The sequence below is a fragment of the Balearica regulorum genome, chromosome 1, assembly GCF_011004875.1.
Source record: "Balearica regulorum gibbericeps isolate bBalReg1 chromosome 1, bBalReg1.pri, whole genome shotgun sequence".
NCBI lineage: Eukaryota > Metazoa > Chordata > Aves > Gruiformes > Gruidae > Balearica > Balearica regulorum.
In genome coordinates, this window is record NC_046184.1 from 151,280,641 (window position 1) to 151,306,893 (window position 26,253).

General features: G+C 48.4%; 1 protein-coding gene across 2 annotated transcripts in view; it reads left to right on the plus strand.

Moving 5' to 3' along the window:
• SH3RF3 (SH3 domain containing ring finger 3) overlaps positions 1-26,253 on the plus strand; it is a 362,642-nt gene that overhangs the window by 251,290 nt on the left and 85,099 nt on the right. The window contains exon 10 of one of the 2 annotated variants that reach the window (XM_075739178.1): positions 5,636-8,901. The exons of the other annotated variant lie outside the window; for it this stretch is intronic. Within the exon in view, the coding sequence (XP_075595293.1) occupies positions 5,636-5,804 (169 nt within the window). The 3' untranslated portion in view covers positions 5,805-8,901. Of the gene's footprint in view, positions 1-5,635; positions 8,902-26,253 lie in introns of those variants that run through there. 2 annotated transcript variants of the gene reach the window in all.

The window sequence follows — 26,253 nt, forward strand, 5'->3', positions numbered from 1 at the left end:
TTTTCTTTCCTGGAAAGTGATACTAGGGAAATGACCCCAGGAGTTCGTTCTGCCAGAACAGTGACATGTATGCACATGGTTAAGTGCTTCTCTGACTAGGGATACCTGCCTTAGGACTGAGAAACTAGAATTAACCATCTCAGAAATTGAATCCTGCAATATTTCCAACAGAAGGGTAAAAGACCCAACTGAGATTTGTTCTAAGGCAGCTGATTCAGACACCAAAATACGGTGAAGCAGGTTCTGGCTTGCAGCATGCAGAGGCGCTTTGCAGGTCTCTGCTGTGTTCCAGTAAAAGGATGGAAAAACAGAGCTCCACTGATAAGCAAGAGCAGTGGTTACATGGGCTAGATGCTTCATTGTCACTGATTATCTATCCCATACAAAATGACCTGTGTATCCCTAACACACAAGGGACCTGTTAGAGTCACGGGACTGGACTCCTGAAACCTGTCCTGAGTGTGTGATACTTTGACGAACAGAAACCTGCATTAAGCATCCAAATTCAAGCACTCTAAATGGGACCGGATTGGAGGTTAGCCCTGCAGACCTAATTTGCCTCATCGTACATCTGTTTTCTTAAGTTTCTCTAGTTCCATCAGTGTCCTGGATGCACGTATCTACTTATTGAGCAACTACTCATTATTTTGGTATTTTTTCCTCAGTGGTATTTTTTCCTGAGCCCAGCCCTTAATTACTGATCAATTCTGATCAATACTGTTCAATGATGTCTGACAGAGAAAGCCTGCGTGAGTAATTTAGACCAGACAACTGACTCCTACGCAGCTAGAGTGCATGAGATGAGTCTCACTTTGTGAAAAGTGTGGGACGAGGCTTTGCAGCTGGAGGAGTCAGAGCAGCCACTTTCCCCGTACCTGTGCCACTCAGTGAGGCTCACTGTGGTCACTTACTAGACATCCTCCAAGCTCTGCGAAAGATGAGGTGCCTTTGGCAGCCACACATCTCTTCCATATCAGAGCCATGACTCATGGCCAGAGCAGGGCATCTAGTGCACCAAATGAGGCAGGCATCCTATGGGAAAAATAGTATGCAATCATGTAATGAACGATTATATTGCACACAAGCAAAAGTGAAGTCATGGGCAATTTTAGTTGCCTGTTTCTTCATCTCAGATTCATGAGTGTGAAACATTCCTGTTCTGTTAAGGTAGTGGATGTCTTTATGCATCTATATACATGACATTTTTAGTTAGTTTGCTTTTTTAAAGGAAACAAACCCAAAACTTCCATCGTGTAACATCTATTTGAGGCTAGGAGTCTTAGTTGCACCTTGAAGACATCAGCAGCAGTAGCAAAGGGAGAGCTGGGTTAGGGAGGTGTTTCTTTTGACTGCAAGGATGAGTGCTGTGAAGACATGGGGCAGTAGGATTCCCAGGTCTTTGCAGACAGCAGAGGGACAGGGATGATGGACCCATTCCCTGCTCTCAGTGAGTTAATTGCTGCCAGGGTCCCCATCCCACCCTCAGCCCCAGTGCCAGCTTCTACCCATGCAGCCTCCTGCCCCACAGGATGTCATGTGCACAGCACAATTGCTTACCACTTGAAGCTGATGCTCAGCTGGTTCTCCTAGCCACCTCCTAGCCAACCCCTAGTTATATGCGGAACATGACGCCATATGGTATGGAATATCCCTTTGGCCAGTTTGGGTCAGCTGTCCTGCCCGTGTCCCCTCCCAGCTTCTTGTGCACCCCCAGTCTATGCACTGGCAGGGCAACATCAGAAGCTGAAAAGTCCTTGACTGCTTGGCAACAACTAAAAACATTAGTGTGTTATCAACATTATTCTGATCCTAAATCCAAAACACAGCACTATACCGGCTGCTAGGAAGAAATTAACTCTATCCCTGACAAAACCAGGACACTGGGAAAGGAAGAGAAATGCAACCTCTGAGGTCCTGCAGAGCTAGGACGTCTTGGAGCATGAATCAGCAGAGATTTTACCTTCAATGCTCATACAAGCTTCTACTAATGTGCCATTTTGGGGTGGTTTGAATGCTTTTAACCTGGTCCAGAGCAGGTGATTTTCTGGAGGAACACCATCCTTGACCGACCAGCGGGGCCACAGGACAGGTCTTTGCTTCCCAGTATCGGGACCCAAGAGCAGTTTGTGGAAGCCCTCACCTGGGTCCTGCTGGTGCTGCAAAAACCCTCACGTTATTATTGGAGGTGATGAGACCATTTGGACTGAATGTGGGACCCTCAGCCTGACAGACTCAACTGCTCTGGAGAGTTTGGGCCAAAATGGTTAACATTTGGCAGAATTACAACTATCTGAAAGTACAATTTACAACAGAAAATACCAAACATTGCTAATAAGAGGCAGAGGTGGTTGCCACACTTGTCATCACAAGTATTGCCCAGCTAATTAGCAATTTTAAAAGTTGGTAATTTAGAGGTGTAATGTGACACAGACAAAATCGAGATCGCTCTGAGATCCATCTAAAATGCCAGGAAGCAGTTTGGTGTAAGAAAACCTAGTTTTATAGTAGCTTCTCAAAGAGGGGACAAAAGGGGAAATGAGAAGGGGGGCTATAAATAGAAGTATCAGGACTGCCTTTTTGGGAGTGAGGGAGGATGTCTGGGAAGGAAAAGACGACATCTTTCTCTGCCAAAAAAATATGGCTAATACATGTATTTGCCGTTCAGTTCCAGAGGATAAACTAGTCTGAGATGCCACCTGGAGGTCTGGAGAGGCGGCACAGCAGCGACCTGAGGGCGGGCAGCCCGGTGCCGGCAGCCGTGCGGTGCCGTGCCGTGCCCTGCTCTCCCGGGCATCCCCCTTCAAAAGCCTCTCAAGGGAAAAAAAGCATAGCATGTTTTTCCACCTCTCACGGAGGATTTCTTAACCGATTTGCAAGGTCTTTCGTATCTAAGATTTCGTTATTCTATCAGAAACGCTTTGGTGTTATCCTGTGAGGCACCGTAGTTAATTTAAATTTAAACCATAGCATTTGGGGTTTCCTTAAATGGGAAAAAATACTTCATTTGGTAATGCAGCAACTGAGATTTATTTTTCTAAATCTCTAAGGAGATGCTGTGTAGAACCCCTTTTATGATGATGGGCACATTCATGTTGAGCGTGGTCACCTCCCTCCTCATTGAACCATTTAGGGACTAGCAGCTCCTCACTCCTAGATTGTAGTCTGGCTTTAAAAAGATGGCTCTGTGCTTAAGGTATGACACGAGGTGTTCACAGTCCCAGCTAGGTCTTTGGGGCAACCATGCCCAAGACAACATCTTTTTCTTTGTTCCTGTTTCCTGATCTGCCAAAAGGGCCCTCGAGTACCTCTGATCCACCCAGCCGCTGTTGAGGTCCGACCCTCTTCTTTCTCAAAGCCTCTTGAGATCCTGGTGCAGAGCTCCAACACTCTGTGATTGTGCATAGAGTTACGAGATCTGAAACTTGGCATCATCTTAGCTACAATTGTTCCACTCTGATAATTTAATTAATCAACACTGCAGCAGAGTGTTTGAAATAACGTGTGCATTCATTTGCATAATGGCTGTAATTGGCAAAGCTTCATAATATAAGTGTAGCAGTTCCACACATGATAGCATGATAGACCATACTCCTGCAGCCAGCCAGCAGCACACGTTTCAACCTCTGTTACTTGCTTTTCCACAGAGGAAGGAAGTGACAGCTGGATTTATTGACTGAGGGACAGAGAAGACCGGCAGACTTTTGATGGCACTTGAACACGTATACTTTCTGCATGACTGTGTTGCTGTGTCAAGATAAAAAGGCTGTAGTCATGTTTTAGAGCAGAATCTCCACTCCAAATGGAGTTAAATGCTTTTCCAAGTAAAGGGATGTTTGGCCGTGGAGATGTCCAAAGATAGAGCCAAAGTTGGTATTTTCACTGTTGTGTCTAAGCAGAGTCCCTAGTTCCAGAACCGCAATCGCTAGGTACCTGAACAATGTCTGCAAACAAAATTAGCGACTGCCACTGGAGAGTCCCTTGCTTTGGTACCATCTCACTGGGAATGGCCCCAAGGAGTGCTCCAGAGCCTTCAGGGCATGTTGAACTTATCCTGAACTTGAGGACAGGATATTATTTTAAATAAATACTCACCTTGTAACAAGCACGACTGAAGCATCAGTGGCCATGCAGTGGTTGTGGAAATATTAATCCTCAGGAGATGGGCTTTAGGTAATCAATTGGCATCTTTTAACTATCTTAGTATATTCATTACTTTGCAATTAGCAAGACAGTTATTGATTGTTCACCAAATGCCAGATGACTGTGAAAGTACATGTGCTGAAGAAAAAACCAGTGCAGCAGAAATATATTCCTTGCTCTGCACATAAGTGCACCAATGTAAAAGGGCCCGGTCTGTGCTCTCAGGAGCATACATGCTGATGAGCCCGAGTGCAGAATAGCTCTATCAGGATCAGACCTGTCATTATTTCATTAAAATGAAGTGACACTGAAAACTAAGTTCCTGGAGAGCGCTGTGAATGGCTCAGGACAGGGGCTCCCTCTTGGTTTGGAGAGTGCTTCCAAAGTCATGTGATACCCTCTGTTTTAACTTCCCTTCCCCATGTTTGAGAAACCCAAAGTACATTCCCAAGACACATAATAATAAGAAAAATGTGAACTGCTTTAGCTAACCTCTGCCAATATCACAGGCAGTTGGTGGGAGCACTACAAACCCCATTTTTGGATGGAGCAGATGTAGTGCTGAATGTGACACATTACAGCAGAGGCAGATGCAGTGCTGGAAGAAAGCAGCCGAGTCCCTGGCACGGGTTTGGCATGCGGCCGGGAGCAGGGACTGCCGGGAGCAGTCCTGGCATTTGGCAATACCTTTCCGCTTTCATGGTCAGGCTCCAGAGTACATCCCCATCGAGTCTCTGATCAAGCTGGCCAGATATCTCCCCGTCATACTGAGTTTTAGTAGAAAATGTAGGTGCATACATTTTGTAGATACAACCATTTCGTAACATAACTTACTGATGTTTCCAAAAGTATTTTTCCTCAAGATTTCTGGCTCACAGGAAGGCAGGGATGGAGAAGCAAGATGATTGCTTCTGACTCAACACACAGACAGTTTTTTAAATACATAAAAAGCTTCCCATGTCCTGAAGTTTGTCCTGTACAGGCAGTGAACTAGCAGGAGCCTCCTAGGCCACCTCCAAGGAACCTGCCCAAGCACTGGGTGCAGGAAGGGAGGAGGAAACGTGTCTCCCTTTTCTTTCCCAGAGCAGGCTGATGTGATGCAGGGTTTCAGGTGGCTGCCTGCACTGACACGTCCTTAGCACTCTGGGAGAAAGGAGCCTGAAAGCAGCGCTGGCTTCTCGGTCTGGCTTTATGGGTCAGCACCAGAAATAGGACCTCAGTAGTCAAAGGCAGCTTGCAGGTGTCACCCTGGTGAGCCACTAAGATGCCCTACGTGGGATTTTGGGGGATGGTTCCCTTCCTGACAGTCAGCCTGTCCGCTTACACAGCCCTTCACATCTGGGTGAGCATCCATGAAGGTGGGGGCTCAGGCCAGTGTAAAATCAGCCAAATGTCTTGCCCAGCAGAGTCTGCCAGATGCACGGTGCCTGGCTGCTGCTGTCAGGTGCAGGCTCAACCGCTGGCTGACCAGGCCCTTGTGTTTTTGTCTCCAAAGGTACCGCGTCGTGGTCCCGTACCCACCGCAGAGCGAGGCCGAGATCGAACTGAAGGAAGGTGACATTGTGTTTGTGCACAAGAAACGGGAGGATGGCTGGTACAAAGGGACGTTGCAGAGGAACGGCAGGACGGGCCTCTTCCCCGGGAGCTTTGTCGAGAGCTTCTGAGGATGGCTCGCCGCTCTCTCAACTGGAGGAGCTTTCAGGGGAAACTGCATAGCACAAGAAGAGACAGCAAAGGGAAACTGGACTGATAACCACTGCCATTTTTATTTCCAAAGACTCCCCCCAGGCCCTTCAGTCTACAGCTCTGGAGACGCAGTGCCCCGCTGTGCTCCCGAGACCGCGTGCGGTGCATACAGTGGTATGTTGAAGTAGTGCCTTCCACCTGGAATCACAGACTGAAAGGACGCCTATCTGGACTGTACGTAACCTAAACTCCAGCTGTTAACCCTTTGTGTAAATTATAGAGAAGATATCTTTAAAAAAAAAAATTAAGAGGAAAGTTGTTATATTGCTGTAACTTATTTGTCAGAGCTGCAGTGTTCTTATTACTGGCCTATGCAAGATGGATTTGAGAGTTCCAGGAGGTGTGCTAGGAAGCTCTTAAACTGGGATTTCGTTTTTCCTGAGGGAAAAAGAGGGAGGGGAGGGTGGAGAAAACCCCAGCTAAAGATTGGTGCATCGTCGTGCGAGAAAGAATGAGGAGTCCAAAACGTTAATGTCATGCTTTCTATATACCTCAAAGATATGCTGCGCAAGTTTGTCAGTGAGTATGTTAGTGCTCAGAGTCCCATACCATCCGGTGTCCCGGCGCTGCCACCGGGGAGGTCCTGGAGGAAGTACGGCTCCACCATTAAACTGTGGTTATTTGAGCAGAATCCCTTTTGCCTGTCTTCTGCCCTTATTATATGCAGCATGGATTTTTGTCTTTCAGTATCACTTTCCATCGCTTTTTTGTATGACGTACCTTTTTACTGTAAGAATTGCTCTACTTTATATATATTCCTACTAGATCAGACATTTCCTCTTTTTCATACATCTGGTGCTATTTTTTTTAATTGTTAAAGATTTGATTTGGTTAAACAGAGAGGCTGCAACAAGATTTGCATTCAACGTATGAAATTAGAAATGTACCTGAAGATCGAGATCAGACTGCTTGTTCGTGCTTCTTAGAGGAAAAGAGAAAAAGCCACGTGGTCACCGATAAATATACCTGGAGGAGCGCACCTGTGCAACGCGCACATGCTCGCTCTCACCTATGTATTTAGAGTGGCTGAAGACCCACGCCGAAGCACAGCGCTCTGTCTGGAGAGTGATAATTACTCCAGAAATGGAAGTAATTCCCAGAGGAGACGTTTTAATTGACTTTTTCATGGCAATAAGAAGAACACTGCAGGTTCTAGCACGCGCAGGGACCGTGGAGTTTTCCTCTGTCATTGCATCATGGAGATGAGAGCTGATCTGTGACGGCTGTAATTAGCATTATCGAAATGTGATTTCTTACTGTAGAAATGTACAGTTCTGGAGACTGTTCAATTTCCTAATGTGGTCAAGCTACAATACAAACCATATCAGGCAATATAAGCTTCCATCTACCAGGGACTTAAAGGTGCAATAAATGTAAAGCAAGTTTAGCCAGTTATTCGTATGAAGCAGAATGAGAAAAAATTCAATCATGCAATTGTGAGAGTATTTAAAAAGACATCGGCTCCCGAGGAATGAAACATGATGAAAGGCTTTTCGTAGCTGTATCCGTACCTTGCCTTTGCCTGCGGCTGGCTCTTTGCCAAAGCCCACACGTGGTGGTCGTTTAACAGCGTGTCGGAGGCACTGTAACCTGGAGATGATCTTATTAAAAGGAAGAGGCTCAGTGGGTGAACATCATTACTGCGTTACCAGTATTTCACACGCGAAGGTGTAAGTTTTGTTTTCATTCAAGCTGTGTATACTAGTACATATCAAAACCCATGTAAGCGAGCGTTCCTATTTGTTCAGCTCCGTGACTTTGTTCTCTGTAAAATAAGTTTCTTCTTGCTGTCACATGTAACAAACCAATTCCAGAAACACAGTCCATGGCCAAGTATAGCACCTTCAAACAGGGAGGCATCATTTTCAGGGTGTTTCTTTTTATACTTAACGTTGCCGCATTTGTTCATATTCCAGATTGTAATGAGTCAGCCACTAAAAGTTTAGTTACTGTTGAGAGGAAATTGCCTTTTTATAACCTATAAGAGACTGAAGAAACGTCTTCTGGAAAGACTTGCTTGAGACTAGAGCCATATCTGTTCCATTTATTTGGTCCAGATCAGACCTGGTATCACTGCACCTCGAACAGTAAACTGCACAGTTAGCAAGTCAGCAACGCCAAAATGCGTGTTATCGATTCCAATAAAAATTCTGGGTTAGATCTGTCAGAGATGAGGAGATTTTTTCTGACAACTTACAGTGCTTTAAGCTCTCTTAAAATTCTGTTCCGTGAGTGTATTTACTACACTCAGAAAAACGAAACAGGATGACGGCTTGCTTGCTGCCTATTGTGTTTAGCCAGATCTAAAATGGTTCCAGATTTCCACCTTTTCATGCTTAACTCTAACAGGACAAAAGTTGGTGTGTGAGAAGATCAAGGAAAACACGCACATGTCGTGTCATGAAATCAGTGCTTTAAAATATATTTTGCAGGGAGGATGATTTTTTTTTTTTTTTTAATGGACGACAACCCTTCCCATCATACCTCCTGCAAGGAAAAATATTTGGGGGAGCGGGTGTTTCTATTTTGACAACAGCTGCTTCTGGCCCCTGTTTATCATCACAGTTTGGGTTACCGAGTAATCTTCTTGGACAAATCACTTCCATGCCAGGAGCACAAGTGCAGAACTTAATACAGTTCAGTGATACGAAAACATGACCCAGTGCCATTCGGAAAGTCCTGGACTGAGAGAGGTTCGATTCGTACTGTGGTCTGATTCTTACCTGTCATACCAGGGAAAGGGGGAGGAGGGGGCATCTGCATCTCCTACAATGAGGGGAAAAAAAAGAAAAGACTCCTTCTGGCGGCCTCAGTTTGTAAAATGCCAGGTTTGGTCTTCTAGAAATGGGTTCAAGTAATTGAATGATTCCTTTGAACTTTGCACAGCTCAGAAAATGTATTTGTTATACATGAATGTTAACGTGATTTGGGAAATATTGGCGGATATAAGTACAAATGAGCTACAATGACTGTGTTTCTGATTCTTTAAATAAAATAAACATTAAGGCAACTTGACTGAGGTTTCTCTCTCTATTAGATGGCAAAGTGAAGTAACAATGTAAGTGGCTCTGAGGTTCACAAGGAAAACAGGGAAGACCCCTCTGCAAACCCTGCTCGTTTTGAGCCAACTCTACATCTCCTTTGCTTTCAGTAGTAATCCCCACATAAAAAAAGGCCAGCTAAAGGTAAGAGAAGCCTCAGCAGAAGTCAGAATCTCTTTCTGGGTCTTCTTTTGGCAGATCTGGGATTCTTCAAAATCTTGAGAAGTTAACGCTTAAGTTACCTGTGGAGAAAAGGCGTGTAGATCCAAAGAAAGAGGCCAGGCAGAGGGACTAAGGTGGCGAGGGCAAAGCTGCGGCAGAGATGCAGGGAGGGGATGCAGCGGCACCAGCGTTCATAAGGACACTGTCCTGCTAGCAGGCTTCAGGGGTGCTCTGAGGTCGCCTGGTGGGTTGAGTAAGTTTGTGGGCAGAGGAGGACCCCCTTCCTCCTGCCCTGCATGGGCTCAGGCATGGTGCCAGCAGGTTCCATGTGTCCTCCCAGCTACACACAATTGAGGAACCGGGAGAAAGGAAAGGAGCAGGTTGTACCCTGGGCAACTGAACACCTCCCTAAACCAGGCAAGGGGCATGAGTCCCTTTTTTACACATGGCCCGAGTTTCCCATTCAGCAGCACGGTGCAGAGCATTTGGGGGGAGCGTGCACTGAGTCTGAACATGTTTGCTTTGATTTGGCTGGGAGATGCCTTTGAGGTGCCTATGAGGAAGAGGCACCCAGAGGTGGTGATTCATTGTCCCAGTCGGGAGCGTGTAGGGCTGGGAGGAGCTGTGCTTGGCTAGCTCACGGGCAACTCTTCGTCATGGCCTTGCTCAAGCAAGGTGACACGAGTTTCTCTTTGCCTCAGCCCAGGAGCTCGCTCCTGAGTTAAAATTTTAAAAGGTGGGAAGTGAAAGAATTTGAACATGGGCAGGGAACACCTCTCCCTCTGCTTGGCCTCACCAGCTGCCCTGCCTGACAAGCAGCACGGTGCAAAACACCGCATGGAGGAGCCCGCCAGATATTTCCAAGTTGGTCTGGAGCACTGGTCCCCTCCGTGCTTCGCCGGGTCCTGCTCCTCTGGCACCTCTCCTGCCTGTGCTGCCAGCACACGCCGCATACCTCACCCAGTCTTCATGCCACACGCCACCCTTTGCTCCTGCTCCAGCACCTGATAGGAATCCCAGTCATGTTTTGAAAAAAAAATAATCATCGTAAAACTGTTACATAGCTTGACTATTCCTAAACACTTGTGGAGAGCAGAACCACCTGGACAACATCTGCAGGGCTTTCCTGTGGCTCCTCCTGACATCAGCAGCTCCTTATAACATGGTGAACCTGGCAGCTACACAGCTTGGCTAGTCGGTGCCAAACCAAATAAATGAGCTGTACTAGCAGGGAAGCCAAGGGGTGATACAGTCTGGAGAAGGCCCTGTCCTCACATCCCAGCCTTTCATGTAGCAAAAATAACTTTCCAAGCGGTCGCAGATGTATTTCCAATTACTGGGGTGTGGTTATCTCCCCTTCCTTCAGAAAACAACTTGATTTTTCTCAGCCACCAAGCAGCACCACCTGCCCAATGCTGCTGCAGAAGGACCATGAGCTAGGCCACCGAGGGGCTTGCGCCAGAGGGATCCTCTTGCCCCCCACCCCTTCCAGCAGCACGCTGCACGTCCCCCCTGTGTTTATAGGTACAGTTCAGTTCCACCCCCACTTGTCCCTCTTCTCTGCTCCCACCCCATGGAGACCCCTGCAGCTCCAGGGAAAGTCAACCAGCATCCCACTGACTTGGCAAGGAAGTCACTGAAAAGTGTTTCCAACACAAATGGCTCTTTCGCACCAGCTGAGATGCAACGCGGGGGTTTTGAACAGGAAAAAGAAATGGTCTTGTGTGCAGGATTATGAGCTTTGCAGACTTCTGTGTGCACATATGTCTGTGTGTGCGTAGAAAGCCACGAGCAAGGAGAGCAGTTGGGGAGCCGGGGCCACCCCGATAGTACGTGGCTGCCTCTCTCAGGGAGGGCATTGGAAAGGGGGGCTGGCTTTTTTAGGGGTGAGTGTCCTCAGGGGAAATGCCTGGGAAACCCTGGGCTCAGTCGGTGCCATTGGCACTGTGCCCCAGCAAAAGATGGGGGTGAGTGATGGGGGAGATGCCTTTGGCAACAAGGTTGCTGTTGCCCAGGGGCTCCCGGTGGGGAGTGCAGCAGTGATGAGGAGCACAGCTAAGTGATGGGGCAGAGGAGAAATGAGGCCATTGAGACAGGAGGGAAGGGAAGAGTGTCTTCAATTAACTGTCAGAGAAGGAAAACATATTAAATTTGCATTTCCCATCTGCACAAGAGCTTACTAAAGCTGATGCCAACCGTGTCAGTGCATGCAAGCTGCCGTCAGACCTCAGGAGTGCAGCTCTGGGATGTGCATGGCAGCAGTGGAGGCCAGTCCCATCACCAGGAGGACACATCGTCTGCCGCCCCACCTGGCCAAACAGGGCTGGGGTCCCCAACAAGGGTGCAGGCACAGCCCAGGGGACTATGGGGACAGAGTGGTGCCTGGCAGAGCATCTCCACCTGCTGAGCGGACACGTGCCGTACCAGCCCCAAGGAAACCCGCTGGGGCCCTGGCTCCATCGCTGCATCAGGCTAGGAGTCGAAGCCTGACACATCCCCGCCGCCATCCCCAACCCAGGTGTGGGCACCCTGCCCGACATCACCGCTGCCTCCGTGAGATGCTTGAGGACAGCTCTCGTGTGTGATGCTGCACAGCCAAGGGGTCCGTGAGCTGCCCCCCGCACCTTTCCTCTCTCCCCGGCAATAGCAGAAGGGATTCACTTGCTCTTCTTCATGGGTATGTCAAATTTGCCCTCCAGCTGCCCACTGGAAAATAAACCTAGCAGATAGGGGTGCAATTTGTTAAGGTTTTCCCCCTCTCCTCCCCAGATAATTGCCTGGGATCTGCATTAATGGAAACATAAATTGACTGCCACGCTGCTAAATGACAATCAGGTTTTGTTTGACAGAGCTGGGAAGTATCTTATCCTGAACATTGGCACCAAACAATCTAAATGCAAATTGCAAAATGTTTGGGGGTAAGGAGGCTGTTTATCTTCTGATGAGGTTATATGATAATGCAAAGGGGGGGAGAGAATTGCCTTTCAGTTCCTAAAGGCTATCAAAATATGTGATGGTTAAACTGTGGGGCCAGTGTTTACATATTTTAATGGACCAGACTCAGTTATTCGGTGTGGATTTTCTTTTAACAAATCATTTTTCTAAACAAGATGTAGCGCAGCGGCGTTTCAGCCATATTTCAGCAATTCTCCGGCACCCAGGTTAGCATGGAAAATGACAGAGCAACCACCATTTTAATCGTATTATGTCTATCGCTCCCAGCTTGTTCTCCTCTGACGAAACACATTGCGGTGCCTTGGAGAGGCAGAAAAACATTTGCTGCACTTGTGGCCTATTTCTCTTGCTAGATTAGCAGGTTTATACACGGCAGCACTGCCCACGTATCTCCAATGCTCTTACACAGAAACAGTTACAGGGCCACGAAGCTGATCAGAGGGCTGGAGCACCTCTCCTGTGAGGACAGGCTGAGAGAGTTGGGGTTGTTCAGCCTGGAGAAGAGAAGGCTCTGGGGAGATCTAATTGTGGCCTACAGGAAAGATGGTGAGGGACTGTTTATGAGGGAGTGTAGTGACAGGACAAGGGTTAATGGGTTTAAACTAAAAGAGGGTAGATTGAGACAAGATATGAGGAAGAAATTTTTTACAATGAGTGTAGTGAAACACTGGAACAGGTTGCCCAGAGAGGTAGTAGATGCCCCATCCCTGGAAACTGATTCAAAGTCAGGTTGGATGGGGCTCTGAGCAACCTGATGTAGTTGAAGACATCCCTGCTCATTGCAGGGGGTTGGACTAGATGACCTTTAAAGGTCCCTTCCAACCCAAACTATTCTGTGATTCTATGATTCTATGACACATCTGAAAAATGAAATACCACCAACACCATCATCTTCCCAAGAGGCCACCATGTGCTGGGGGTTACCTCTCCAGGTAGTTGTCCCATGTCGGATGGGCAGCAGCTTTTGTGCCGGTTTGTTGGTTGTAAAAAAAGTTACTGCAAAAGTCAAAGCCTTCAAACCTGCTCAGCACGTCGCTCTGGCACATTACTTTGTGCTATGGTGCCAAACTCTGGGTGAGTGCTGGCAGGTGCCTCCAGCGCGGTGGGTTTGTACTATCTAGCATTTTCCACAGGCAGGCAATAGTTTTCTTTGGTCTTATCCTGGAGGGAAGAAGTGTCTATGGCAGCTCAGGGGGTTCAACAACTCAGAACTTTCAGCAACTTGCAGAATTGGTCTCCCTGAAGTTTTTCCACTAAAAGTTTGTAATCTAATCTTCTCGGAGCTTGATTTAGGCTTCTGCATTTCTCCATAAATTAAGGAAGCAGTTTGAGTTTACTCCAACAGTTTTGCTCATCTGGGGGGCAGAGGAAGGAAAGGATTCATGTGTTGGGTTTATTTTCTGTTTTAAATATCTCATGCAGAAAAATGAGCATGAATCTCTACAAGGCAGGAAAAAAGCAATAGATCTGTAAAAACGACAGAAGTTTTGTTGGGCCCTGTGTTGGGTTTGCGTGGCAAGGTTTTGGTAGCAGGAGGGCTACAGGGGTGGCTTCTGCGAGAAGCTGCTAGAAGCTTCCCCTGTGTCTGACAGAGCCAATGCCAGCCAGCTCCAAGACAGACCTGCCGCTGGCCAAGGCCAAGCCCATCAGCACCTCTGTGATAACATATTTAAGAAAGAGAAAAACAGTTAGAGACCGCTTTTGCAGCCGGAGAGAGGAGTGAGAAGATGTAAGAACATCTGCAGACACCCAGGTCAGTGCAGAAGAAGGGACAGGAGGTGCTCCAGGTGCCGGAGCAAGATTCCCCCTGCAGCCCGTGGTGAAGACCATGGTGAGGCAGGCTGTCCCCCTGCAGCCCATGGAGGGAGGATGAGGGGGTGTAGAGATTCCACCTGCAGCCCGTGGAGGACCCCACATCGGAGCAGGTGGAGGCACCTGAAGGAGGCTGTGACCCCATGGGAAGCCCACGCTGGAGCAAGCTCCTGGCAGGACCTGTGGCCCCGTGGAGAGAGGAGCCCACGCCAGAGCAGGTTTGCTGGCAGGACTTGTGACCCCATGGGGGACCCACGCTGGAGCAGTTTGCTCCTGAAGGTCTGCACCCCATGGAAGAGACCCACGCTGGAGCAGTTCATGAAGGACTGTAGCCCGTGGGAGGGACTCACATTGGGGAAGTTCGTGAAGGACTGTCTCCCGTGAGAGGGACCCCACGCTGGAGCAGGGGAACGATGAGAGGAGTCCTCCCCCTGAGGATGAAGAAGCGGCAGAAACACCGTGTGATGAACTGACCGTAACCCCCACTCCCCGTCCCCCTGTGCCGCTGAGGGGGGAGGAGGTTGAAGCCAGGAGTGAAGTTGAGCCCGGGAAGATGGGAGGGGTGGGGGGAGGTGTTTTAAGATTTGATTTTATTTCTCATTCCTCCACTCTGTTTTGCTTAGTAATAAATTAGATGAATTTCCTCTCTAAGTTCGGTCTGTTTTGATTGTGATGATAATTAGAGAATGATCTCTCCCTGTCCTTATCTCAACCCACAAGCTTTTTGTTACACTTTTTCTCCCCTGTCTAGAGAAGCAAGGGAGCGATAGAGCGGCTCTGGTGGGCACCTGGCCCCCAGCCAGGGTCAACGCACTACAGGCCCTCAAACTATTTGGGGTAGAATAGCCGAATAACTGACACAAATCTATGAATAAAAGGACATTTGAAAGTAAGCAAATGCACCAGGGGTGGACATAGTAATCTGGACTTTTAGGAAGGGAAATCAATGAGTCACAATTGTAGCCCTATCTAGGAGGGCTCTGCCCTCTGTTCAGGGGGCAGCCGGGATTTCGGTTTCACCCACCAGCTCTGCTCCTGTGATTGAGACCTTCAGGGTCCAGCCAGGGCACCCCTCGAAAGGGACTCATGGCACCGTGGGAGAAGAAGGACTATGGACAGTTTTGTAAATTTGGCCAATTAATGAGCGCCTGTTTAACTCGTTGTTAGAAAATGCAGCAGGTGATTTTCAAAAGGCTTTGACGACATGGCTGCTAACCTGCAGCTCTCATGAGCAAGTGAGTTGAGGAAACTTCTGCCAGCGGCGAGCTGCACCCGTCAGCACAGGTGGCTGCACAAGTTGGAGATGACGGATCTCGCCTTCAGCACTGTGATAAATATATATATACACACACACACACACATAAAAATCACACACACACACACATATATGCATGCATCTATTTACACACATCACCATCACTACTTTAGTACCAGCCCCTAAAAGAGCCAGGCATTCTTGCTGAGCTCTTAGGGTGTTCCAGTGCTACATGCCATTTCTGACCAGCTACTTCGGCTGGTCCAGGGCTACCTGTTAGAGGGTGCTGTGCTGCAGGAGTTACAGACATCAGCTGTAAAGCAACACCGGGAACTTGAAGGAAGCCACCCTGAGGTCTCAGCTGTGAATGTCTCCCTTGTCTGAAGGACATGGCCCTTCTGGCAGCTTCTGGATTTCCTCTGATGTCCTCCCACCGGTTTGGAGATGCAGCAATAGGATTCATTTAAGAAATGATCCGATGCCCAAACTTTCTATTAATGTGAGAGGACTCTGGAACAGGCACTTTAAAGGGAAAATCAAGCAAAAAGGAAAAAATTAAGTCCTCCTTCCTTCAATTCTCCCATCCTTATAGAAGAGCCCTTCATTAAATTAGGCAGCATTCATTCAGATTTAAAGGCAGAAAAATGCATTCTTGAGCATTTTGCATGGCTTAATATGAAGAGCTGCTGCAATATTGCACATCCATCCATTTACCCCGAGCAGAGGACAGTAAAGTGCTCTGGAGACACACACCCAATTAAGGCTAAATTTTGCCCAAGACAATTTGTTAAAAGCACTGCTTCACTTTGTCTAACTAAATGTTCATTAGCCGAGAGAGAGAGCACGAGAAAGTGGGAGAGGGTGACTGGGGCAGGGAGGATCAGGTCGCCAGTTGCTGCTCCAGCGGGCGTTCAGTTATTTGCACAGAGCAGAGAGGGATGGCAAGTGCCTGAGGCGCCTTCCAGCCCCCACGTCCCCCATCCCGGGGAGGGGGGCCAGCAGCTCAGGAGTTTGTCCCAGGGTCATGGAGAATCTCATCACCGCCTCAATATTGGCTGGTGCCTGAAGAGATGCAGGTGAGACCCCCCCTGCAGCACTGGGTCAGACGCCTGCTGACACACCGGCTCTTTTCAGCAGTGGGCAAAGCGAATTGCGCTCTGGAAACGCCCTAGTGCAGCGTCCTGCTGATTTCAGTGCCGGTGAGGCTCAGGGAAGCACAGATTTGTTCCGCAGCCCCGCTGGCCGTGGCCAGTGATGCTCAGCGCTGCGTCCCCCCTGCTCGACACAGCCCGGGCAGGATGCGGTCTCAGTGGGTGACCGGGGGACGAGGGAGCCGCTGGCCCACCCTCGCTGGGGCATGGCTGCAGCTCGGCCATATGGTTATAAAGTGATTTATTTTGTCATTAGCCTTATCTTGCTTTCTAAAGCTGACTTAGTTTCTAAACTATATTAGGTTTTGCACTTTCATTAATCTCCCCGGCTTGATAGACTACATTAACCTTTTTGAGGACAGATTAATTTCTTTTCTTTAACTTTTTTCATAGCCAAATAATTTCAAGGGATTTTTTTTTCCTCCCAAATTTTCCTTTACTGAAATATGTTTGTGCATGTAAGTGGAGGCGTACACGTGCGCATCCCCGTAATCCAAGCATCAGGGAATTTTCTTCCTGAGCTCTCCGCTAATTTTTGTACTGAAGCCTTCCTACCACATCCCAGATGTTAATAAAATTGGAAATGAGCTGCGCAGAGGACGCAAGTATGAGAGAGAGAGAGAGAGAGAGAGAGAAAAAACCCGATGAGGGACTGTCCCTCATATCAATAAAATCTGCCGCATTTCTCCAGGCGGTGTGTGAAATATAGTGAGCACATAATCTGCCTGGCAATAAAAGGCTGCCACATGACTCCCCGGCACCCGGGGAGCTATCATTTTCAATTAGGAAAAAAAGCCTCTGGCATGTGACGGTGATGGCAGAAGAACCGAACGCAGTTAAGGCAAAATTTAGTTTCATTATGGCTTGATGCAGATTAGAGTTTTTCCTTGTTTTCACACCGTGTCCCTCTGTCATTGTACAGGAGGTAACGTGGCAGCATGGGCTTCTCTCACGGCCCGAGCGCAACCGTAACTGAGTTGAGGAAACCCTAAAATACTGGTTGTAAGAGGAGTGCAGCGCAAAAGACCTTTGTAGCAAGTCTAAAACTACCATCCTCGCTGATTAGAATGCTGTGATTTAAACATAGATCTGTTTCCGGGGTGCCGGATAGAAATGTCAGTAATCATCTGTGGATGTAAAAACTGTTTTCTGTTTAGATGGGTTTGGGGCTTGATTTTAGCCCCTTTAAGCTATTGCTTTTCCTTGGGCCAAACTGTGATACTATGACTCTAAAATCCACCCTTACTGCCCACTCTTTTACCGACAACATCAAGTGCTCATATGATGTATTAGCAAAGCGAAGGAAGGCATGGTGCCAGACCTGCCTCTGACTTAATAAAATTACAGCAAATCCAATATATTACTTGGAACACATCTCTTTAATGTCTCACTTAAATCTCCATTGTATCCTAATAAGTGTAACTCAGTTTTTACCTCAGGTTTTCAGAAGTTAATCTGCTACAATACTGACTTGCATTTATTAAAGTATTCCTTATATTTTTAACTGAACATTTTTTGCAAACTAGTTCCAGATAGGTAATTTTTTTAAAAATGTGTCAAATTTATTCCTTCTCGTTCTTCTTTTTCGTTTCCTCAAATGTTTATAAAGTGTTTTCTACCCAGGAAGAGAGCTGAGAGCTCAGATCAGCCATCCCACTGCTATGCCTGGCCCCAGCACCACCCCGACGCTGCCGAGGCCACCCCGTGCTTTTCCCTCTCCGCGGGTTTGCTGAGGGCTGGGCAGGAACTGGGGCACATGGAGGGGAGCGGATGGGCCACGGGGCTGGCGGGGGCTGTTGCAGCATCCAGGGGATGCTCAGCAAGAGCACAGCTCCGGCCTGAGGGGAACAGGGCTGTCACAGCCGACACGTTGGCTGCCACACGACCATGAGTCCTTGTGGCAAAGCTGAATCATAGAATCATAGAATAGTTTGGGTTGGAAGGGATCTCAAAGACCATCTAGTTCCAACCCCCCTGCCATGGGCAGGGACACCCCCCACTAGACCAGGTTGCCCAAAGACCCATCCAGCCTGGCCTTGAACGCTTCCAGGGATGGGGCATCCACAGCTTCTCTGGGCAACCTGTGCCAGTGCCTCACCACCCTCACAGTAAAGAATTTCTTCCTAACATCTAATCTAAATCGACCCTCCTTCAGCTTAAAGCCATTACCCCTTGTCCTGTCACTACACTCCCTGATAAACAGTCCCTCTCCAGCTTTCCTGTAGGCCCCTTCAGGTACTGGAAGGCCGCAATTAGATCTCCCCAGAGCCTTCTCTTCTCCAGGCTGAACAACCCCAACTCTCTCAGCCTGTCCTCATAGGAGAGGTGCTCCAGCCCTCTGATCAGCTTCGTGGCCCTCCTCTGGACTCGCTCCGACAGCTCCACGTCTCTCCTGTACTGGGGCCCCCAGAGCTGGATGCAGTACTCCAGAAGAAGAATGGGAGGAAGGAAAAAGACTATGGTGCAGAAGCAGGACACACCAGGACCCCCCCAGCAGATGAGGAATAGCCACAGGCTTATTTAGTGATGCAGACCTTCGGTGGGGCTGTGAGTCTGGCTGGTGGAGGGGTGTGCTCTGCGCTGCCCCGCTGCAGCACTTTGCCTTCTGCAGCCTTCAACAAGGGCTAACATCACCTGCGGCCAGAGATTTTATCCCTCCTCACCTGCATAACCAGAGACCCAAACTAGTGCCTTGACGGGTCTCCAGAAGCATTTCTGCTTTCCCTCTCACTGCAACATCTTGGAGCTGGGGTTCTTCACAAACAGAGCTTGGACCCAGAAATCTGCACGGCCGCCCTTCAGCCACCAAGGCCAGCAGCACCAAGTCCTTCCTTAAACCTCGAGACAGCCCCAGCCAACCACAGAAAGGCTGCAGCAAAGCTATGAGAGGGGAAGGAAGAAGAAGGAAAAGAGAAACAAACTGCAGAGCAGAGCAAAAATCCCCAGGAGGGCAAGTGGAGATGGGTGGCCCCAGTGGTACCTGGCGGGACTCCCCCCTCATGCCCCTGGGACAGACATCAATGCGGCTGCCTGGCTGCGCTGGTGGCGAAATCCCCCCGGCACTAACACCCGGGGAGCGGAGGCGTAATGCAGAGGTTTGCTGCTCAGCTCTTCTCCCTCCCGGGAGAGCTCCCGGTCAACCCCAGCCCACTTTTGTCCTCCATTCCCTGTGGTCTCTGAAGTTGCATATCTGCTCTCCATCCCTGTAACTCCATGGGACCTGACGAGCAGTACAGACACCGCGCGGATAAGCGCGTCCATCAGCAACAAGCGCAAAAGAGCTCCTGGCTGCTGATATATTTACCCAGCCCTTGTGAAAATATAAGGGTGGAATTACACTGAATGAGTGCTCTTCCTGCTCTGATCTGCCATTTGGGGAGTTATCATACTTTATGCATCCAGCAAGATGTGCTTTACCTCTGAAGTAAAGAGCTTCAACATTGATGTGTGTGCACAGACTCACCCATGTAATTGCTCCCAGCTCTGGCTCTTATTGCCTACTCGATTTCTGAGCAAGCCTAAAGTGAGTCCTAGACCTGAGACAGTAATTACCCTGCTTATCCCATGTCTTACAAAATGACAAAATTTCAGTCTTTGATAGCTGCTCATATTAGGCCCAGAAAGGATATTTTCCAGCACTCCTGGCCACAGAGAAATATTATCCTTGCTTCAGAGCCGAACGTGGACAGGCAGAGATCCCAGGGCTCGTGCAGATACCAGGGAAAAGCAGGGAAGCAGATTGAAGTCCCAAGTTCAGGACCACTGGGTCTCACCCTTCTCCCCAAACTACAATTCTTTCCACTTTCACATTGTAAATACAGGGGCGTCCTGATAAGTGCCCCTGACCAGCTCGCTGCCACGCCACTAGATAAACACCGCGTCATACCACCAGCACGTAACCTCTGAGCACTGTGCAAGGCTAAAACCCCCCCTGGTACCAGCAGCTCCCGTAGAGTTGTGTCCCCATCACATCAGGCTTTCAGGCTCGGTCAGGAAGGGTTGGAGATCCTCACACTCCTCGCAGGTCCATCAGGGCTAATCTGGCTTTTAACACCAGTGACGCACCGACGGGCCCAGCCTCAGTGACCACCCAGTAGCTTGCAGCTGAGCTGGTTGCGTCGTGCTCATCGACAGGCGCACAAGGCATGACTTCACACCCTTTGCTGTGAGGCAAGGCACCCCACCAACTCGTCACTGCTTCATTTCTTCAGGGTGTACAGCAGAAGACCAGTCTAGTCAGGAGCACATGTCCTGGCAGATATCCGAGTTGATGTCAAGCTGATGTCTTCTTCTTAGTCTTTATAGAAAATAGCATGCTGCGTTTGGAGCCAGTTTGGAGCTGGGAGACGTTACAATCACAAGTGAGGACAGAGAAATAACAAAACAGGACCTGAAAAGTTTACAAATTCTGTAAGGACAAAGAATAACCATGAAGTTTAATCTGGAGAAGGTGCAAGCAAATATACCTGGGTAAAATAATCAAACCCACAGATATTTCATGAACGAGGTACTCAGAAAGCAAGGGCTAAAATACATCTGCAAGCCAGAGATGAAGAATGAGTCTGTGCATGTGCGAAAGCGAGAGCAAACAGGAGCCTCGAGAAGCACGGCTTTTCTCAGCGGGAGTTACACAGCACTAAAAGCACGGGGTAATATTGCAGTTTTGAGGACATTGAGATCCGTATTTCATTTCCACACAGTCGATGCTGCGATAGCATTATCTGGGAGAGAAGGATGCAGAACCCTCCCCGTCGCCAGGCGAGAGCCCCTGCCTTGCTAAGAGCCACGGGAGCCTGGTGGCCGCCCCCAGGGCGGCTCCATTGCAGCGAGGTGCCCCTGGGAGGGGACCCCCGGCACTGCAGAGCTCCTTCACTCCTGCCGTCTTCCTCTGGCGGCAATTGCTGCAGAGGTGACAGACTGTGCAACGGTGCATAAGGAAGTGGTGATTTGATAAATCAAAGAGCAAACCCTCCCAAGCAGTGCTCGACAAGCTCTCATGTTCGAATCTTTTGCAAAAGGATGACAAAGGTTACTTGTCCATGCTACATTTATACTATGTGACCAAAAGCTTGCAGTTAACCAGCTTTGTCCCCACGCTGCATTCCCAGGGAAGAGTCGCATCCCTCTGGGGTAAATCGTACGGCTGCCGGCCCCACTGCCGGCAACTCGCTGGCAGGCTGCAGACACTAAGGCAGGGGGAGCAGACCCCCGTGACCTACAAATGAAATCACAGAGAGGGACAGAAACAAAAAGCAAGCTGGTGCTGGCCATCAGCCCTGAATGGGAACCAGCAGATGACGAGACAGTGTTGAAGATTATTTTTCCTCTTTGCCAGAAGGCTCACTTTTCATCCTGAAATTATTTGAAAATTAGCACCAAGGTCACAGCCCATCCCCTGCTCCCACCAGCCAAGCAATCAGGGCATTTACCTGAATGGCAAGGAGCTAGTGACAGTCCTCACCTCTTCCTGAGTGGAGACAGACCTGCCCCATCGGGCTCTGAGGATGACCCTCCAGCCACCATGCAAGGCTGAGGCTCAGCCATGCTCCTGCCTACCTGCCAGTGAGGTATGAACAGCAAACCTTGCTGCCTAGCCTGGCTGTAAGGGCTGTTATTCGGATGCTGTCCGTCCCAGAGCATCATTAGGACGCCTGAGGCGTTAGCACAGGAGCCCAGAACAAATCCTCTCTGGCGGCTTGAAGGATGAATTTCACACGGGAGATGAGTGTTGAGACCGCACTGACCCGCTCGTGCCTGAGAACAAAATGTTTTGTTGTGCCCAGAGGAGCAATTTGTGCAGAATGAAATGAAATTACATGTTTTGTTTCATTGGATTTTGTTCAGAAAGGAGAAGAAAAGGCTTACTCTTCAGGAACCTGTAGGAAATTGTCATTTAGGAGCCAGGACTCAAGTGCTCCCTTTGCCTCCAACAGAAAGAGAAAATACTCCTCCCGCCACTGCTTACTTCTAGCTGGTGAAGGAGTTTTCCACTGTCACCACTATTTGCTGCACCGGGACTGCTCCCATCCTAATCTCCCCCCTTGAGAGGACCAGACATCACTCCCTCCAACCCTGCAAGAAGTCACGTCAGAAATCCAAGAAGGGATTTTTTCCTTCTAAAAAAGGAGTTCTTTGTTGTCTTACTTGGTTATATCTGCACCTTTAATCTCTACTGTGAACTACTTCCAAACCCGTCCTGCGACACCACTACAGAGCATCGCATGAGGAAACAGCAAGCATCCGCACTGTGCCTGATGGAGCCAACCTGCCTTCCAGCTCCGGTGTCATTGCCACCACGGCAGAGACATCAGCTGTGCAGTTTTGACTTTGAAGGATGGTTTTGGGATGTAAACTACTGAGTATATTACCAAAGAGCATTCTCTTGGACTTAGGTAATGCACATTTTCAGCTTTAAGGCTGAGAACCTTCTCCAGAAGATTCAACGAGCAAGCGGCTAACTTGAAAGAGGAAGGATATGCTGTTGTGTATAGAATTAAAAGAAAATAAAATGTGTACAGTGAGAAAATACTGTTAAACTGATCTAAATCAAAAGAATATATTTGATAACTAAGGCAAGACAGAAAAATCTCAAGAGTCTTCCTTTTCAACATCTAAGCTTCAAAATATACTGAATGAAACTCCCCACCTTGGCAATGTCACAATTTTCACTACCACCATGCCATGCCATGCCATGCCCGCCCCGGCAGCTCTCCTCTCCAGGTTACTCTCACCGAAGACCTCATCCCCACCAGCCGGCCTTTCACATCTCACGCTGCTGAATCCTTCCCACCATGGCACTCTCACGGACTTCAACCTGCCCGAGGATTTTCCATCCTGGCTGCCTCTGAGGAGTAAAATCCTGAAGATCCTTTAATTTTTGCTTTATAAAGTGGGGCTTTCACAGCTTTCCTTTGCCTGGGGGTTTTGTTTTTATGCTTAAACATAATTTTTGGCTCGCAGCAGGACACAACTCCAGGAGCCACAGCCTCTCCAGGATGGTTATTTAGCACCCTTCACTGGCGGCCTCCATAAACTAGACTAAAAGGGGCTTAAAATACAGAGAGAAGAAATAAACAAAAAATGTACCAAATAGAAGATCCAGAGAAATCCAGACTGACAGCAACCACAATACATCTTTCCTTCCTAATTTCCAAGAAATTACATTTCCAAGACAATTGCAATATACTTTAAAAACAGTCTTTCCCACAAACAGATCTAGTGTTTCAAAAAACAGGAGTCCCTGGTCTCATGTCTATTTTTTTCTGAGCATCTACATCAAAACTCTTTATTTGAAGAATGTTTTTATTCACTTTATGTGATTAACTGGGGTTCAGCTATTGAAAGTGAGCAGATGAAGGATGACACCAGAAATATGCACCCAGAGGACACGTCAATCCGTTTCCCTTACATTTGGCATAGTTACAAGATTGGGGATAATTTTGTAGTTTTTCTGTTTAAAGCTTGACTGAATACTGGCTGGGGTAAAATTAACTTATTTGAAAGCACACACATCTGTAAATTCCTCTGCAGGGTTTTGACGGGCTGCTTGCCATTTTTAGTACTTTTCAACTTCATTTCATACCAAACAGGAAATATAATTTTTTTTCCCAACCAGTCAAACTCACGGATGCACCCGCAGCTTCCCAGGCTGCGCAAGGTAGGTCCCAAAAACTGAAGTGATGGGGGGGCTGGAACTAGATGATCTTTAAGGTCCTGTGGTGGGTTGACCCTGGCTGGGGGCCAGGTGCCCACCAGAGCCGCTCTGTCACTGCCCTCCTCAGCGGGGCAGGGGAGAGAAAATATAACAAAACCCTCCTGGGTGGTGATCGTGAGATCATTCACCAATTATCATCATGGGCAAAGCAGACTTAACTTGGAAAGAAATTCATCTAATTTATTACTAAGCAAAACAGAGTGGAGGAATGAGAAATGAAACCAAATCTTAAAACACCTCCCCCCACCCCTCCCATCTTCCTGGGCTCAACTTCACTCCCGGCTTCAACCTCCTCCCTCCCCAGCAGCACAGGGGGACGGGGAATGGGGGTTACAGTCAGTTCATCACACGTTGTTTCTGCTGCTTCTTCATCCTCAGGGGGAGGACTCCTCTCATCGTTCCCCTGCTCCAGCGTGGGGTTCCTCTCACAAGAGACAGTCCTTCACAAACTTTTCCAACGTGAGTCTCTCCCATGGGGTCACAAGTCCTTCACGAACTGCTCCAACGTGAGTCTCTCCCACAGGGTGCAGACCTTCAGGAACAAACTGCTCCAGCGTGGGTCCCCCACGGGGTCACAAGTCCTGTCAGCAAACCTGCTCTGGCGTGGGCTCCTCTCTCCACGGGGCCACAGGTCCTGCCAGGAGCTTGCTCCAGCGCGGGCTTCCCACAGGCCACAGCCTCCTTCAGGTGCCTCCACCTGCTCCAGTGTGGGGTCCTCCACGGGCTGCAGGTGGAATCTCTACACCCCCTCATCCTCCCTCCATGGGCTGCAGGGGGACAGCCTGCCTCACCGTGGTCTTCACCACGGGCTGCAGGGGGATCTCTGCTCCGGCGCCTGGAGCACCTCCTGCCCCTCCTTCTGCACTGACCTGGGTGTCTGCAGGGTTTTTCCTCTCACATCTTCTCACTCCTCTCTCTGGCTGCAAAAACTGCTCCTAAGGTTTTTTTTCCTTCTTAAATATGTTATCACAGAGGTGCTGATGGGCTTGGCCTTGGCCAGCGGTGGGTCCGTCTTGGAGCCAGCTGGCATTGGCTCTGTCAGACACAGGGGAAGCTTCTAGCAGCTTCTCACAGAAGCCACCCCTTGTAGCTCCCATGCTACCAAAACCTTGCCACACAAACCCAAAACAGGTCCCTTCCAAACAAAAACCATTCTGTGATTCTATGAGTACTGCCTGCTGTGTTTCTAGATGGCAGCGAGTAAGAATTCTTCACTGGAGCTTCTAAGTCACATGAGTCTTTAACAGCGTGACAAGAGGCTAACAAACATTAGAGGAAACGGTGCGACAGAGTTCTGCGTGTCTCGTCTCTCCGGCTGCTTGCACACCTCATCAGACAGCTCAGCTGGGTCTGCCAACAGGCACAAGGATCGTCATGTTCCCCCAGAAGGCTGAAAGGACCAAGTATCTTCACACTGCCAGCGCAAGGGAGCATGGAACTCCCATGTCTGGCATTTCCGAATAACCAATATCTCAACAAAATAGCTGTAAGTAGAAGCCATGAAAAACCAAGTCCAAAAAGGCTTATGCAAGTACCAGAACTTTCTTATTCCCTTTCTAAACACGCTACTTGTTATCTCTTCCCTCCAAAGGGGTGATGACCACCAGGGTCCCTGCCTTTTCTAAGCTTTGGGTGAAGGAGTTAACATCTTCCTGGGGAGGAAAGACTAGCTCCATATTTCCACCCTGTGGAAAGAGAGGAGTAAAATCGTAGGTGCTGAGAGCTCTGCCGTGTGGTCTCTTCTCAGCGGGAAGGATCAGCCCCCTCCAAAAGTATGCGGGCTGATGGGGTAGTAAAGATTTCCTGCCCCCAGCACAAGGGAATGCAGAAACTGCCAGCAAGCATCAAGACCAAGTGTTAAGCACTAAAACAGTCTCTGGAATTGATCAGGCACTGCACAGCCTGGGGATCACTCTTAACTAACTGTGGCACTTATGAGTGATCTACATATCCATATACACCTATATAGACAGGTAGGAGTGAGAAACATCTCTCTGTGCAAGTACATTTATAAAAAATGTATGGGTTTTAGATACGTAAATAGGAACACATCCAAATCCTACACATTTATATATGAATATCAGAGGAAGGCAAATTTCTGCTAGAAGACAGAATTTAATTCTGAAACCATTAGTTTGGTGGGTTCCCTGTTTATGAAAATTACACTAATAAACTGTGATAGATAAAAGTGCCAAGAGAGATGACTCTTATGGATAGCAAGTACAGGTACCCCAAAATAAACAGATACTTAAACATCTGATGCCAAAAAAATATGTG